We start from the raw sequence: 16382 nt of genomic DNA on the forward strand, positions 1-16382 counted from the left end.
ACTAAAGGATTTCCACAGACTACATGAGAAGGTGGAGGTGCTACATATATTACTTTATTTTCTACTCATTTACTTCATTTCATTTGCGATTTATTGTGAGCAGCGGAGATCAAAAGTGTAGTTGTAGTCTTTATTTAATAAGAAAATGATTAAATTATGTGAAAGTCATTATATTATGGTAATGACAGGCATAATTAGAGTTGTCCGTTAATAAAAAGCATTTTAAAATAATATCGATAATATTGACATTTTCATAATCTGATTTGTTCTTATTTGCATGTTGCCTTCAAAGTGAATGTAGAAGCCTTCTGTCTTATGCCTTTATACAAGGTCTGGTCACAGCTTTGCACAGCAGTTATGCTTTTCAACCATTAGATGTCTCAAAACCAAGATGCTTGGGATTTTTATGTGAGTTATTTGTATTCATGGTGCAAAAAAAATAAATGAACAATAAATGATTGAAAACTAATAAATTATAAACTCATTACATATAACTAGGGTTGTTCCGATCATGTTTTTTTTTTTGCTCCCGATCGTTTTAGTTTGAGTATCTGCCGATCCCGATATTTCCCGATCCGATTGCTTCCGATGAGTATAAGACATTTTCTCAATAACGTTAAATACAATTAGAAAACGATTTACTTAAAAAAAAAAATATATATATATATATATATACATATATATTAAAAAAGGCATGTCCAATATTTTTTTGCCGATTCCGATACTTTGAAAATGACGTGATCAGACGATTAGAAATATCGTGGGAAGCAATGTGGGGAAGCAAGGTAGTAATTGATCTTTTTTAAACCTGTCCTGTTCAGCTGTTTGACACAGAGAATGGAAGTCTAAGTGCCCGGATTCTGAACAGTTTTAATGTTTCACATGGAGAGTCTGACATACTCCCATTGTGATCATTCAAAATACCTTTTTATTATGACAAAGCAGCGAACAGGAAGGGATTATGGGGGGACAGAAGAAAAGAAATACAAGAGAAGAAAGAAAAGAAACACATACACAAACAACAACAAGAAATACATTGAACATCTAAACTAGTTACTAATATGCTGGTGCTATCGTCAGCGAGATGTATTTCCGGTTTACACCATGTGGTGGCCAATTGGCCAGTGAAAGAGGAGAATGGGGGTGGGGGTGTCTATAAGACTATAAGCTAAGTGATTGAAAGGGGTAGAGTGTACACAAATCAGTTCTGTGATCTAGAACCCAGTAATCGTGTGAATCTCTTATGAGTGTAAGCCCGTTGGCGACCAACCCTACGCCGCCGCATCGCCAATCCCGGCACCGGAACCCCCAACCCGAGCATGCCCTACCACATCCAGCAGCACGCAAGCCCCACCGGGCGCGCGACAGCCACGCAGACGGGCCACGGCCCCCACCCAGCCAGCCCGGGCGGGCGGGGGGGTGGGGGGGCCATGCGCAGCCCATCCCTCCTCCCGCCGCCCAGCAAAGGAGCCACCGTCCCCCCCCCGGGACCCAGGGTGGTCCCCCGGGCCACCCGCGCGCCCATCAACCGGCCTTCAGGGATGGCAGGAGGGGACGCATCACCAACCCCACGCCTACACCCAGCCGGGCCACGAGCCACAGCCACAGCCCCCCAACCGGCACGGCACGCCACGGGACCCCCAGCGGCCCACCAAGCCCCAGGCAAGGCAGGATCCCCCGCCGGTGCAGGCGACACCCCGCTGATACACCGGCGCCCAGCCAGCGACCCGCGACGGAGCGCAGGGCGGATGCCCAGCCAGAGAAGAGAGGGGAAGGCGGAGGCAGGAGAACGCCCAGGAACTGCCACGGGGCGATGCAAGATCGGAGACCCGACCCCCCAACCCACTCCCGCGGCCGGCAGCCGAGGCAGAGGGGAGGCCACACCCCGGGAGCCACGCCATATAGAAAAAGTGTGGGACCTACCTACCACCCTATTACTGTTGATCTTTTTGTTAACACCCTATGTTATTTCCCAACGCAGAGAAGATATATCAATTGGTGCCACTACGCACAGTCATGGTTCCACTTCCCAACATGCATTTGGGCATGGCTACAGTATCATTTACTGAACGCTCAACAAATACACTCGATGGCAATATTTAGTCACAATATACAAAGTCACATTTGTCCTTTAAGAATTACAAGTCTTTCTATCCATGGATCCCTCTCACAGAAAGAATGTTAATAATATAAATGCCATCTTGAGGATTTATTGTCAAAATAAACAAATACAGTACTTATGTACTGTATGCTGAATGTATATATTCGTCCGAGTTTTATTCATTTTTTTCTTAATTTAATGCATTGCCAAAATGTAAACGATCGGGGAAAATTATCGGGAATGATTGGAATTGAATCGGGAGCAAAAAAAAAAGCTATCGGATCGGCAAATATCGGGATCGGCAGATACTCAAACTAAAACAATCGGGATCGGATCGGGAGCAAAAAAACATGATCGGAACAACCCTAATATAAACTATACATTTGTTTTTACCCCGCCTTTTAAAAGTAGTTTTTTTTTACCCTGCCTATTAAAAGTAGTAACAAGAGACAATATTTTCCCATTGAAGCGTGTCATAACCTGAAAATTCCATTTGGAGAGACATTCGTAAGTAGAGGTACCAATGTATTAAGTTATCGTAAAACTGTATTTTTTGCAATGAAAAGCTTCAATTTTACCTCCACCTTACGAGAGACTCTCCGGTGTCCTCCTCAGATAACTTCTACGGCACCCCCAAGCCACCAGCAGAACCGTCCCCAGCAGCCCCTCCTCTTAATGTGAGTGAGGCCCTGCTGCCCGGAGCCCGGCCCAGCGCCCAGGGCAAAAGAAAGAGGAACCAATCGGTCAGCAACATGGAGCAGCGCGCCAGCCTGGAGCCACCCGAGGAGGAGGAAGAGGAGAGCCCCGTCGTCAACGGCAACGGGGTGGCCATCACGCCAGGTAAAACGACACGCCCGCTGAGAAAAATATCATTTTTGCTGGGAAATTTAGGCCGCGCCTCAATTCTTTTTGAAGCCCAAACTGTCCCGTGGGTAGTTACCGGCGAGAGCACAGGTGGTATTTTCATATAAACGAGCGTCTGCGTTCCATTTTAATTTCCCCCCCGACGGGATAAATAAGGAGTTTACTTTCCCTCTTCAGTCCATCTCGTCTGCAGCTCGTCCATAAATCTGGGACGCCGACTTTACCCCGATCGCTCGTTGCTGACATTAACACGCTCGGCTCAGGGTCGACGCGACTCTGCCGGGTCTATAAACTTACATAAGCCAAAGGCACCTTTTCTGTTATCGTTGTTTTGAGTGTTTTTTTGTGATCACATGTCAAATCCATTTAATGCGATATTCATTCACCTCTCCCAGTCAAAATGGACTGGACGTCTATCTATGAGAGTGAATGAGAATATGACTCTCTTCCGTCTCGTCTTGAGTCAGTTCAGCTCAGTGCAGCATGTCATCGTGTTTCGCCTCCTCGTGCATTGTGCTATTTTTGTTTCTACAACTGGCCTTTGACAGAAACAACCTCCAGTGATCCCTGCGCGCTGTTTTTTTTTTTCCTCCTGCAGTGCAGAAGCAGAAGTCTCCGCATCAGTTGACAGTGATGCTGAAAGACTTGCATCCAATTTAACAACATATTTGATCAGTAGATAGTTTTTTTTCATGTTTTGTTAATACTATTAAATAGAGGTGGGAATCTTTGGGCACCTAATGATTCGATTACGATCACAATTCAGAGGCTACGATTCGATTATAAATCGATTATTGATGACACCCCCCCCCCCCCCTGCAATTAGCTGCTTTTAACGTTTTGTACATTAGTAACAAAAAATGTAAAAAAAAAATTTTTTTTTTTTTTAAAAGCCTCGCAGGCTTAAATAAACGACTATTTCAGTATCAAGTTAACAGTTAAAAACAAATAATATACTCAAATCCCCATTCTGTATCAGCAGCTATAAACTACATTCAATTAATTTAATGTTGTTAATCAACCGTTAAAGTTGTTAAAATTGCTCCTGTTATTCCATAATTTCCCTTTTGTCTACTTTCGACATGTGAAAGTTTTAAAACTATTGTAAAGATAGATTTAAGTCAATATTTTACCGATTTAGGAGTATTTTAGCTAAAAAGTTAATTAGGTTCGCTTGGAAGGTTCGCTACAACAGCCTTGTGGGGAAGTCTACTGCTTTAAGATGGCGGCCGTTTACTAACGCCCGCATCTAGCTTTCTGTCCATGTGCTGCTATCGCCACCGAGTCTATTTTGCATCTAGTCCTATATAAATATGATATCTACCGTAACATTGTGTGGACGTACTTTGTTGCAGCTGTCGGCAGCAGTCAGGTATGTTGTTGTTTTTTTATCTCGCGGCATGAGTTGAGCTAGAGCCGTGAGTTGAGCATTGGCATTACCAGAGGGGCCGGGTAATGACAAGCATGATGTCAAGCTACTCTCGCGCCGTTCCTCATTGCGTCCCGAAGACCGCGCTGACTGCGTTTTATTTCCGCTTTACCTGGTATAATTCAATAAAAGGAATTTGGATGTTTGTGAATCGTTCTCGAATGTTCCACGGCCGAATCGCGACTAATCTAAGAATCGGAAATTTCGCACACCTCTACTATTAAAGTTGAGTTCATTAAAAGAAATGGCCAATATTTTGTTACAGATTGGCTAATCTTTACCTGACATCAATGTTGTATTTGGGAGCCCTTTTAATTTTTGTCTTGGACGAAAATATTTATCAGGCTTTTCAAAATGTGTTCGTATTCATTTAGTTTTAGTTGACAAAATCTCTTACAAATTTCGTCTAGTTTCAGTCGACAGTAACGCAAAATGCTTTTGTTTGTAAAATTCAAAAGTTTTAGTCCAAAACTGAATAAGGTTTCCAAAAACTTAGAATGAACATAGACTGACAAGCACATATTGTAGCATCTACAAGGACAACGCCAACTTTGTGATGATAATACACACTCAGCAGGAAAAGCAGTAAATTATTTTAAATTAAACCCAGCTAGAAGCCACGAATTGTTGTTAAAAAAAAAAAAAAAAAAAAGTTGTTTGAGAGGACTCTCGCCAAGCTAAAGTTGATGCTAATGCTAACTCGTATGCTCTGCTAACGCGACAAATTACATTTAATGTTTGATGATCACTCAGCACCAGTATTGTTTTCGTTAACAGTGACGCTAACGGAAAAATTTCGTCATCGAACATTTTTTACATGACGATGACGAGACGATAACAAGCTAAAAATCTGTTTTGGGGTTTTTGTCTGACGAGACGAGACGAAAATGCGCAATAGTTTCCGTCACATGTTCACATTGTGTGGCATTTTATGTGTAGTTAGTCTGCATTGTAGCAGTGTCTGGTTCCGTCACTCATAACAAGCTGCGCCAACCCCCCTACCCCCCCACCCCTTCCTGACTCACCAGTGTGTCATCTCCAGTCTCCATGCAGGCTTGCACACACGGTAAGATTTGTTTTCTTGGCCAGAGTGAATATGCAATGATGCTGTAGCCTTTAAAGGTGTGTGCTGAGTGATCATCACACACTAAATGTAACTCCTAGCGCTAGCATAGCATTTGCGTTAGCATTAGGCTAATGCTAACGGCGAGCATCCTCTAAACTACTTTTTTTTTTCGTGGCGTCCAAATGGCTATAATTAATTGAAAATAATGTACTGTTTTCCTGTTGCTTTTTCCTGCTAATCGACAAGTTAGCGTTGTCCTTGTAGACGCTAAAATATGCGCTCATTTGTCAATGTTCATTCGAAACCTTTATTTATTTATTTATTGTTGGAGTGGAATTCTTTAACAGACGAAAGCAAACTTTGAGAGGACTAAAATATGAGTAAGATTAATCAGTATTATCATCCAAAAGACTAAGAAGAAAATAAAAGGGCTGCTAAAAACAACACTGCTCAGCACAGACCTTTAAAGGCTAAAGCAACATTGCATATTCTCTCTTTCCAACATAAGAAATCTTTTTCCAAACAAGATGGAGTGCTGCCTAGCTTGAAACACATTCTAAACTCTGGTGAGGAGAGTGAGGGAGAGGTGCAGCACCTCACATGAGTGATACAACCCAAACACTGCTACGTTGCAACCTGACGTACTCCACGTACAATATGAACATGTCAATCATTGTGAACATATGACAAAAACTCGCATTTTCATCTCGTCAGATGAAAACTGGCATTCGTCTGTTCGTTATGTTCTAGTTTCCCCAGCCATGTTTTTACGGAACCACAAAACAGTCATAATTAACATATAAACACAACATTTTGAAATATATACCCTTTGATGAATAACAGACAAATTGCGTAATATGGCCCTTAAATTGTAAAATAGGGTAATATTATGAAAAAGCGTTTTTCACAAGGTGTTTTTTTAATTATTTCATAATGCCTTTTTCCAAAATAGCCTTTTTATTTTATAATGTCATTTTTCAGCACAATGAGATTTTACAAGATAAAACGTTTTTCTGATTTTTTTTCATAATGTCTTTTTCCACAATTGCCTTTTTATTTCATAATGTCATTTTCCAGCACGGAGGGATCGTGGAGTCTGGCTAGCTGTGCTAGCATTTCGTAGCACCACTTTCAGATAGGCCTGAATGATATTGGAAAAAACTTATTATTGCGATTTTTTTTGGGGCGGTTTGCGATATATTGCGATATTATATTGCGATATTAAAAAATATATATATATTTTTTTCACTAGATGACTTAAATAGCTGTTTGGAATGACTTTGGATGACTCGCCATGACCACAGTGCACGGTGATCCCTCGTTTTTCACGGTTAATGGGGGCCAGAACTCGCCGCGATAAGTGAAAAACTGCGAAGTAGCGCAACCCACCCCCCAGCCCCCAAAAGTTATTATTTTTATATATCATTATTTTTTTTGTGTGTTCAATAATTTTTATTCAGATTCAGAATTGGAAAGAAACATATAAGGCATGTTTTTTCACTTTTTTCCTCAAAGCATGATTTAAAAAAAGAAGTATATATATTTTAATAAATGGTTTTTAAGCACTTCAAATGTAATAATTATGATCAGTTTTAAACATAACTGTCGCACCGAATCATTTTAAAGCAAGAATAAAGTACTGTCGTAGAAAAATGCTTGGCTTTTTTAAATGCTTCTGTTTACCTACCTCGGCTGTGACCCTTGGAGTGACATGAAGAAATTACAAACTCCTCAGGATCACATCTGGCGTTTATTGCCAACACACAACAAGTCAGGCTGCCTCGAACGTCTCCACACACATTCATTCCAGCGCGCGCTTCCTGGCAGCAACTGTTTAACAAGTTAAACAATGATGTACACATTGCGGCGCGTGTGAAATCTGGGAAGATCAAACACAACCATCTGTCAACATCGTTAACTTTAATAAGCAATTGCCGCAGTAACTGAGGAAGAAAGAGCTGGGAGAGGAAGGGAGGGAGGCTGTGCAGAAAGCATGAAGCAGAACAAAATTTTGTGGATTAAAAAAAAAATACAAATAAATTTTTTTAAAAACTATCGCACGTCCTTGCGATGGGACTATTGCGCATGCGCACATCGCGATGGTGATGTTTAAACGATATATCGTTCAGGCTTACTTTCAGATTTACTCAGATATGTTGCGAACCAGTTGGGTTGTAATGAAGGGCTTTTACCTCAGTCTGAGCGAGGATTTCAGCAGCTAGGTTTTTTTTTCTTTTTCTTTTTCTTTTTTTTTTAATCAAATGGGTTCTGGAAGTTTACCTAACAGTTTATTGACACTACCGCCCCGCCTTATGTATTTGATTGAAAGCACACGCTTCATTATGCTAGAAAACAACATTATGAAATTAAAAGGCCGTTGTGGAAAAACACATTATGAAAAAAATTACTTGTAAAATCTCATTGTGCTGAAAAACGACATCATGAAATATAAAGGCTATTGCGGAAAAAGCCATTATGAAAACAATATATGTGAAAAACACTTTTTGTCTTGTAAAATATTTTTCATAATAATATTACTTTTTTTTTTTTTTACAATTTAAGGGCTATATTACACAGTTTGTCCATTAGTTATCAAAATTGCATTTATTTCAAAATGTTGTTTTTATTTATTTAATTTTGATCTTTTTGGGGTTCTATAGTTTTTAGCTCGCCCATCGTCATGAAAAAATTGTTCCTCGACGAAATATTTTCGTTAACGCCATTGTTGACGAAAATGACACTTCCTGATATAATGATAAAATAATTTAAATTGTGACGATAGTTATGGTTTTCTTCAGTCTGCCAACTCCACTGAAAAAATAATCTGTTACCTACAATATGTCTCTAATGTATCGTAAAATCATCACACTTAAAAAAAAAAAAAAAAAAAAAAAAAAAAAAAAGACAAAAATCCCTTAAAAAGTATCATTTCAGTCAAATATTAAGGCTTACTTTCTTGGACGATTTTTATTTGTCATCATTACATTTACATCATTCCATGGTTGCTAGCAGTTTTCAAAGAACCAGCACATTTATGTATATTTAAATGGATCAATTTTCAATTCATTATGTAAAATGTAAGTGCGTGTGATGCATAGATGCATATATTCTGTGCCCTCTGGAAACGATGAATATTGCAGAAGTTTAGTTTCTTTTGACCTTCTCTTCTCCGTCATCTTTTTCCATATCTAAGTAGCAACATTTGGCATGTAATGTGTTTTTTTTTTTTTTCGCAGTAAGTCAATAAAAGTGGAAAGCTATTACATGATGCCAAGTTATATAGTTTTAAAAAAAACTACTTGTGTACATTTTGGTGTGTACTTGTTTGACCTCTTCTGTATTTAAGTATAAAAGTTATATTGATATTTTTTTATACTTCTGCATTTGAGTTCACAGATTTAAGGTTAAATAAGCATCATTTCTGTCCGATCTTGGGCATGCAAACCCCCCGAAGCCACCCGTGTGGTGTGTGACGTCGAATAAAAGAACTGGTTGCTTTTATTGTCACTCTGTAAATCCCTTTCCCTGTGTTTGTGACTCACTCCCTGACCCTGAAAGTCTCTGTCTTTGCCAGTTTCTCTCTTTCTGACGTGCTCTGTGCTCCTCATGTTCGCTGTCCTCAGAACCCTCGCTTTTCCTCCTCTCTCCCTCCTGGGCCTTCACAGCTCGGCAGCTTTGACTCATCATGCATGCCGTGTATAGTGTGCGGTGTGAGTCCAGGTCTGCACGTATTAGTTTTTGTGTGTGTCGAACTGGCATTTCCAAGTATTTGGAAGAAATAATTAGAATAGTGCAGACACAACTCTTACTAAATGCGACGAGTCTTTGCCAAATCAAATATTTTTGACTCATTGGCTGTTCAAACTATGCGAGCCCCTCCCTGTCAAAATGGATTGTATTTCTATCGTTGTCAATGGCAGCCAATGAGTTTATTTTGTCAACAAAATATGTTATTAATTTTATTCCCAGCATTCAATTCATTTCATTTTAGAATTTTCATATGTGAATTAATTGATTTTTGTTTGTTTTTTTTGGCCCAATCAAATTTTACTCTTTGTGTGTTGCTATGTGAATTCAATCTGCCCAGGGCAATTTGTGTTCCCAATCTGATCATGTGATCAAAAATTGGGCACATTATTTTCAGGGGGTCGAAAAATGGGTGAAAAGATATTCCAAAAATGCATTCATTTTTATTCATCGAAGTGGAGATTTACTTACGTTGTGTCAAAAATTATTTATTGACCTTTTAAATGGTACCACTGATAGAAAGACATGTAATTCTTACTAGATAAACGTTAGTACGAGTCATGATAATTTGATGTTAAAACCCCTCCTAATGTTTTCGTTTCAATAAAATTTGTAAGATTAACTAGTAGGTCGCCATTGTTGTTGACGACGCAATGCACTCTGGGCAGCGCTGCTGTGCTTCCACAGTGTCACTCTTTAGCTAAATAAAAATATCGTCGGTTCTGCCCTTCCAATTTGAACCTGAGTGAAAAAATGATCAGCAGGACAGCACTGTCGATATTTCACAGAACAAGCTGCAAAAGTAATTAAATGAAGGACTCCAGCGGGATTCGAACCTACGTTTCCCGTGCGACAGAGCGCGTAGACCACAGGACTATACTTTCGTGTGATAGCAATTATTAATTTCCCTACAAAGAAATCGCAACCTGCATACTTTGTCTGTCTCTGTGGTAAAACCTGATAGTGTTTCGGTCCGCGAATGCGGAAGCAAGCAGACAACAACAAAGGCCAACAAACATAGGGATTGCGTAAAAGGGTTTAATGAACACCAAAAAAAAACATGCGATTGCGAAAAGGGAGACACAAAAAGGCTCCATGACAGTAGGTCGGGAACAATGAAAATAAAAAATAAAAAACTAGGGAAAACCACGGCGAGAAGCAGACGAACAGAAAAACCAAGGCAAAAATGCAACTCACAACAAAGGGTTCAAGAATACAAACTGTCAAATGGAAGCAAGTCAATGTCTCAGCAAGCCGCCTAGGATTGGTTTAAAGACACTGATGATGAGCTGGAATTGGATGCAGGTACGACGTCGGGAACTCATCCCTCAGCTCTGTACAAAAAAACAATCTGACCAGCACGAGAATGTGACAAAATCCTGCCAGTCGTCTTACCAGCTTCGGTTGCTAGCTAGCACAAACATTCACCCAGTCCAACCCAACCGAGTCATCACCTCCAGCGTGCATTATGCTCGTAAAACATGATGCCCTCCGTAGGTCAAAATAGGTCCTAAATATTATAGATTTTTAAATCAATGGCAATAATATGCGTTTCTAGTAACATATTGTAGTAAAAGAGAACAATTGTGGCTTATTAGAGCCTATAAATCTTTAAGTCCGAGGTTCCCTTTACAATCTGATATCTTTTGTTGTTACTGCTCTAAGTGAAATTTTCAATATTTTATGTTTTTAATCTAAATTTCTTTATGTATGACAGATGTAATTCGTTTGCAACCTTATTTTGTGCTGTACAACTAATGTGCAAAAAAAAAAAAAAAAATCATTTGCAATATTGCTTATAAACGGCTGTCATGTTGCTTTGGATAGGATTTAGGGTTTAGATAGGTTCATATTAAGAAATAGAATAAAGGGACATGATATGCACATACAAAGAGCACCAATGGGCAACAATTAGTCTGCAACTGATTAATCAGCCCTTAGACAAAAATTTATAAAAATTGGCCTCTGAGGATAAATTTATATACAGTACATCACTTGAAAATACCGACTACATTTCTTTCTGATTCATTCACAAATAGCAGATTAGCCATTTTAGTTGGTGTCTTCACCAAGATGAAGAACAAAGCGAGTGAGACCTCAAGCCCTCCGTCTGGGCGATCTACAGTAAAAACTAGGGCTGTCAAAATTATGGCGTTAACGGGCGGTAATTAATTGTTTTAATTAATCACATTAAAATATTTGACGCACATGCCCCGCTCAAACAGATTGAAATGACAGCACAGTGACATGTGCACGTGTTACGTGTGTTTTTTTTGTGTTTTGTCGCCCTCTGCTGGCGCTTGGGTGCGACTGATTTTGTAATTATTGACATCAACAATGGTGAGGTACTAGTTTATTTTTTGATTGAAAATTGCACAAATTTTATTAAAACGAAAACATTGAGGGGCTTTAATATAAAATTTCTATAACTTGCACTAACGTTTATCTTTTAAGAACGACAAGTCTTTCTATCCATGGATCGCTTTACCAGAATGTTAATGCCATCTTGTTGATTTATTGTTATAATAAACAAATACAGTACTTATGTACAGTATGTTGAATGTATATATCCGTCTTGTCTTTCCATTCCAACAATAATTTACAGAAAAATATGGCATATTTTATAGATGGTTTGAATTGCGATTAATTACGATTAATTAATTTTTAAGTTGTGATTAACTCGATTAAAAATTTTAATCGTTTGACAGCCCTAGTAAAAACATTTGGATATTTCTATTCTCTTCTTAATACATTGCTGAGTTATCATATCAGGACGTGGTATAGACAGATCCTCACAATAAGATTACTTGAACTTGTATTCGGGTGCAACAATATGCGACATGGACATTTGAGTCTTAGCAAAATTTAAAGCTGATTTCAAATAGCAAAAACGTCTGTAGTGATCTGGACACTTTAATACATTTATCATCTCTGGGGAATATGATGTATTTTTTCCCCATGTTGTAGTAATTTTGTCAGACAACTATTGATGTGTGGTGACTGAATCAATTCCCACTGAAAGCCCGAGTAACAAATGCACGGCCAGCCGCTAAGTAATAAATGGACACGATGTGTTCAGGGCTGCAGTGGGAACATTAAATCCTCATTTGTGCCCAAACATTCTTCCTGTGCAGAGTCCAGCGAGCAGGAGGACAAGAGCACTGACGCGTCCGGGGAGGTTGCCGTGGAAACCTGCAGTCAAGCGGCGGCCACCAGTGAGGCCCCAACCGAGGCGGAAGACGCACCCAAATCTCCGGACAAATCACCGAATAAAGTCCCGGATGTGGACGAGGAAGAGCTTGGCCCTCTCCCGGACAATTGGGAGATGGCGTACACGGAGAAGGGGGAGGTCTACTTTATCGAGTAAGCCAAAAATATGCATGTTTTTATTGGTACTTTAATCTAAAATACATTTCACTGTCATGGTAAAGTGTTACATTAACTCATTGGCTGCCATTGGCGTACAATTCATTTTGACTGAGAATCCCAGTCCAAAAATAATTGGGCATCTTGCACCGTCAATGGCACTGAAACATAACTAGTTTGGCGTATTACACTGCTCCAGAAAAATGCTCAAGACACACATTCATCATTCATCAAACCCAGATATAAAGCAATAAATTAATTAATACAACAATAGTTGCTTTATTAATAGATATAGAATAAACTTTCTTTATAGATGCAGCTGTAATGGACTGTAGTAACAGTAAAAAGCAATTGCTTTTCCATCACTGTGTGAAGGAGTATGTCGAGTGACGTGCCATGGTGCCTCATACACTGCATGACCCCAAGAGACAGCACCTTTACTGAACAGAAAACACCTGAACAAAACAAAAGCAACCGCAACTCTCCGTCATGGTTGCGACAAGTACCCATGAACCATTGCGGGCGTAACACATTATAAATAACTGTTGCTACAGTATGAATATCCAGCAGAAATGAATCTCCTAGTAATATTCCAGAAAACGGGAATTTTTTTCAAAATACAGCATAGTCGAAGCCACGACGTATCATCACAGCACATTTAAATTTGGACATGAAACAGTAAAATTTGAAAGCCAACTGCAACATCGCAGTCGCCAGAGAAGTGTCTTTTGCCCAGAAGACAGCCCTGTCGCTTCCACAATCAGAGATTTTCTATGCTAATTTTTGGAGTTTCAGAATAATGTTCCGCACTAAATGTAGGCCTACAGAGATCAAACTTATCAAAGAAAGGTGTGGATGAAGCTTGAACGCATAAATATGAGAAAGCAAGAAAAAGTCGCAAATATTACGTAGGGGTACGGTAGCTGTGAGCCGCTACGCACTTTACATACATGTACCTTAGCTGGGACCTCCGACGAAGCATCAGTATAAATTCTTTTGTTGATTATAGTTTGATGTAGATGAGGCAAAATAATAAGGATTTCTTTACTTGTGAAGCCGATTGTAAAACAAAAGATGCTTTTAATACTGTTGATTTTAAAGGAGGCAGCAACGCGCTACATAAAGTATGTAGCTGCTTATATAGCTACATTAGCCATATAAGCTAATGTAAAGACAGACGTAATTTATTGTTTTACTTACCTGGTTCTGACTGGTTAGAGGACCGGCGCAGCGTGTCAAATACAGGTGGGCATTCAGCTATGGACTACTCGGCACTTGTATTCCATGAAGCTGGAGGTGTTTAATCATATTGGTCCTGCAGCCACCTTTGCATGATATAGCTGTTTTGCAAATGTTGTACTGAGTTAACTGTTCATTTTTCTTTGTGAAGTTGAGCCAACCTTTTGAGTGCCGCCGTACCGTGTCCAGGGTTGAAATTAAGTTGTAATGCACAAACACAAGCATCATGTGGCGTCTTCTTCGTGGTGTTCGGCAGCTATTTTTGTCTGATCAGCGGTCAGGGCATCGAAACATGGAATCGAAATTTAGAAATTCGAACGGTTCCGGGAGAACTGGAGTGTTAACCCCAGATCCCATCGATGCTCAATGCCCAACCCTATTAATTAGTTTAATAAATTGCGGACTTATTGTTGCCTGTATCTTCCGAGTTAGCTAGTAGAGGGCCTGTGCACTCTTGAGGTGGGCTTATGACGTCTTTAGATCAATGTGATGTTTAGGGAGCGTGCCTAGTGTTTTTAAGATATTGGTTGAAAAAAGATCTTTAAAGAGCATACGACAGGAGAAAAAAAGTCTTAAATGGCATTATTATGTGAATTAGAATCATATTTTGAGACGATTTGACGATGTACAACAATTTAGCAAAGTGCAGATGACGAGAAATTAGTCTTTTAATCTGCCGGTTAGCCACGCCGGGCTTTAGCGTCCCCAACAGGTGGATGACGCCAGCGGTAGACTGGGCTCATCGGTTTTACTATTCAGCCCATTGAGGGGGAATTATTCAGAACGAGGAAAACGCCACGAAGAGAGCTGCAAAATGTCATTGTTTCAGTCTCTCTACTCCAATATTTTTACAGGATATTCTTTTTATCCAAGTATTTTTCCCCAATAGCATTATAAATGGCTTGAGAAGGACCAGTCAGCCCGTCAAGGGGGAACTATTCACAACGAGGAAAACGCGACGAAGAGAGCTGCAAAATGTCATTGTTTCTGTCTCTTTACTTCAATATTTTTACAGGATATTCTTTTTATCCAAGTATTTTCCCCAATTGCTAAATAAATGGCATGGTCATGACAAATAACAGTCTTGTGCTGAATGGAATATGAAATAATAAAAATGCATTTATTCAGGACAACATGGCAAAATTACTCCATAATGGTCAAAACTGTCGACTTTACCTTTACTGTCGCACCTCCCGAACGATATTTTATGACACCTAAATCAGACATATGTCATTTCCCTTCCCCGGCTTCGGAGAATGTAAACAAACGAAAAGGGGTGACAGCTAGCCAACATGCTAACCCGAACCGAGTGATGTTTCAAAGTCTTCGAAGCGGAAAATCACACATAACTAGCCTGGATTATTTGACATGACGACTGGGTTGTCGATTGTCTTCGTGGATCGGCAAACCGCCCGGCGGAGAGCAATTTACAGTTCGTTCCCCGGAGGAGGGTGGCTGCAATTGTTGTGCAGCTAACGTGCTGCTAATGTGCATGAGGAGAGCTTTTTACATGCCTGTCAATGACCACGCGTAAGTAGTCCTTTATTTAAAGAAAGTTTGTAGTGTTTACTTTGTAATAGCTGTATTAATATTTGACATAATACTAAACAAGATGTTTACTCACTTCCTCGTAAGTCCAATGGTCCCACAGTAGTCGTTGGGCTTGTTTTGGCCAATATTCACGGTCCTTTTAAACTCCGAAAAGGCGCATACGCCTCTCCCTCATACAGAATGATTTTTCTGCAGCCGTTTGGCTGGCGTGATGCGAAAAATAAACGTATTAATCCGCAAAATCAGCTGAATCCTTCGTCCTCATACACAACAGTACGCTGGATAGTGAAGAGGACGCCTTCTACCGTACACGTCACAGCGCCCTCCTCCTCAATGCAAGACCGAAGCCGGAAGTCACTCATTTTCATGGCGCTGGATTCAAAAAACTAAATAAATATAGCGATCGCTTCCACACACATCCAAGCGGTCCATATCATTCAGGAGCATAAAATACCGCGTGGATTACGAAATAAACATGCTTTTTCGTGTCACATGCACTTTAAATAATGTTTCATAAAAAATATTTATGATATAGTTAGGCCTGTCACGATAACAAATTTTATTGCGGGATAATTATTCTCACATATTATTGCGATATGCGATATTATTGCGCCCCCCCCAATTTTTTTAAACCAATTTACAATAACACAGTGAGAATACAGTATATACAGTATTAATAGATCAATTGATAACGCACAGAAACACAGAATAAATAAAATGTGTTTAAAAAAAAAATTGCACTTGATAACTTAAGCATTTAGGAAAAATGAAAACTTTTCTCATCATAGCTTCTGCAATGGTGTTCCATAGGGATGCAACGATACAGTTAAGTCATGGTTTGGTCCGATTTTTGATACGGGGGACACGATTTTCGATCCGATTCAATACATTTAATGCTCTGTAAAAAAAAAAAAAAACAATTATATTTTTTGTTTCGGGTTTTTTTTGTTGTTGTTGTTGTTTTGCTAACGAGCAAAAATTAAATTGCCATCATATAAACATGCATTTTAGTGCATAAT

General features: G+C 39.5%; 1 protein-coding gene across 9 annotated transcripts in view; it reads left to right on the plus strand.

Moving 5' to 3' along the window:
* Window positions 1-16382, plus strand: part of LOC130916723 (membrane-associated guanylate kinase, WW and PDZ domain-containing protein 2-like) — a 368356-nt gene that overhangs the window by 194183 nt on the left and 157791 nt on the right. For all 9 annotated transcript variants that reach the window (XM_057837639.1, XM_057837641.1, XM_057837640.1 and 6 more), the window contains exons 4-5: window positions 2717-2941; window positions 12342-12570. In XM_057837639.1, coding sequence (XP_057693622.1) covers window positions 2717-2941; window positions 12342-12570 — 454 coding nt within the window. The remainder of the gene's footprint in view (window positions 1-2716; window positions 2942-12341; window positions 12571-16382) is intronic.

The sequence above is a fragment of the Corythoichthys intestinalis genome, chromosome 5 (genome assembly GCF_030265065.1).
Source record: "Corythoichthys intestinalis isolate RoL2023-P3 chromosome 5, ASM3026506v1, whole genome shotgun sequence".
Taxonomy (NCBI): Eukaryota; Metazoa; Chordata; class Actinopteri; order Syngnathiformes; family Syngnathidae; genus Corythoichthys; species Corythoichthys intestinalis.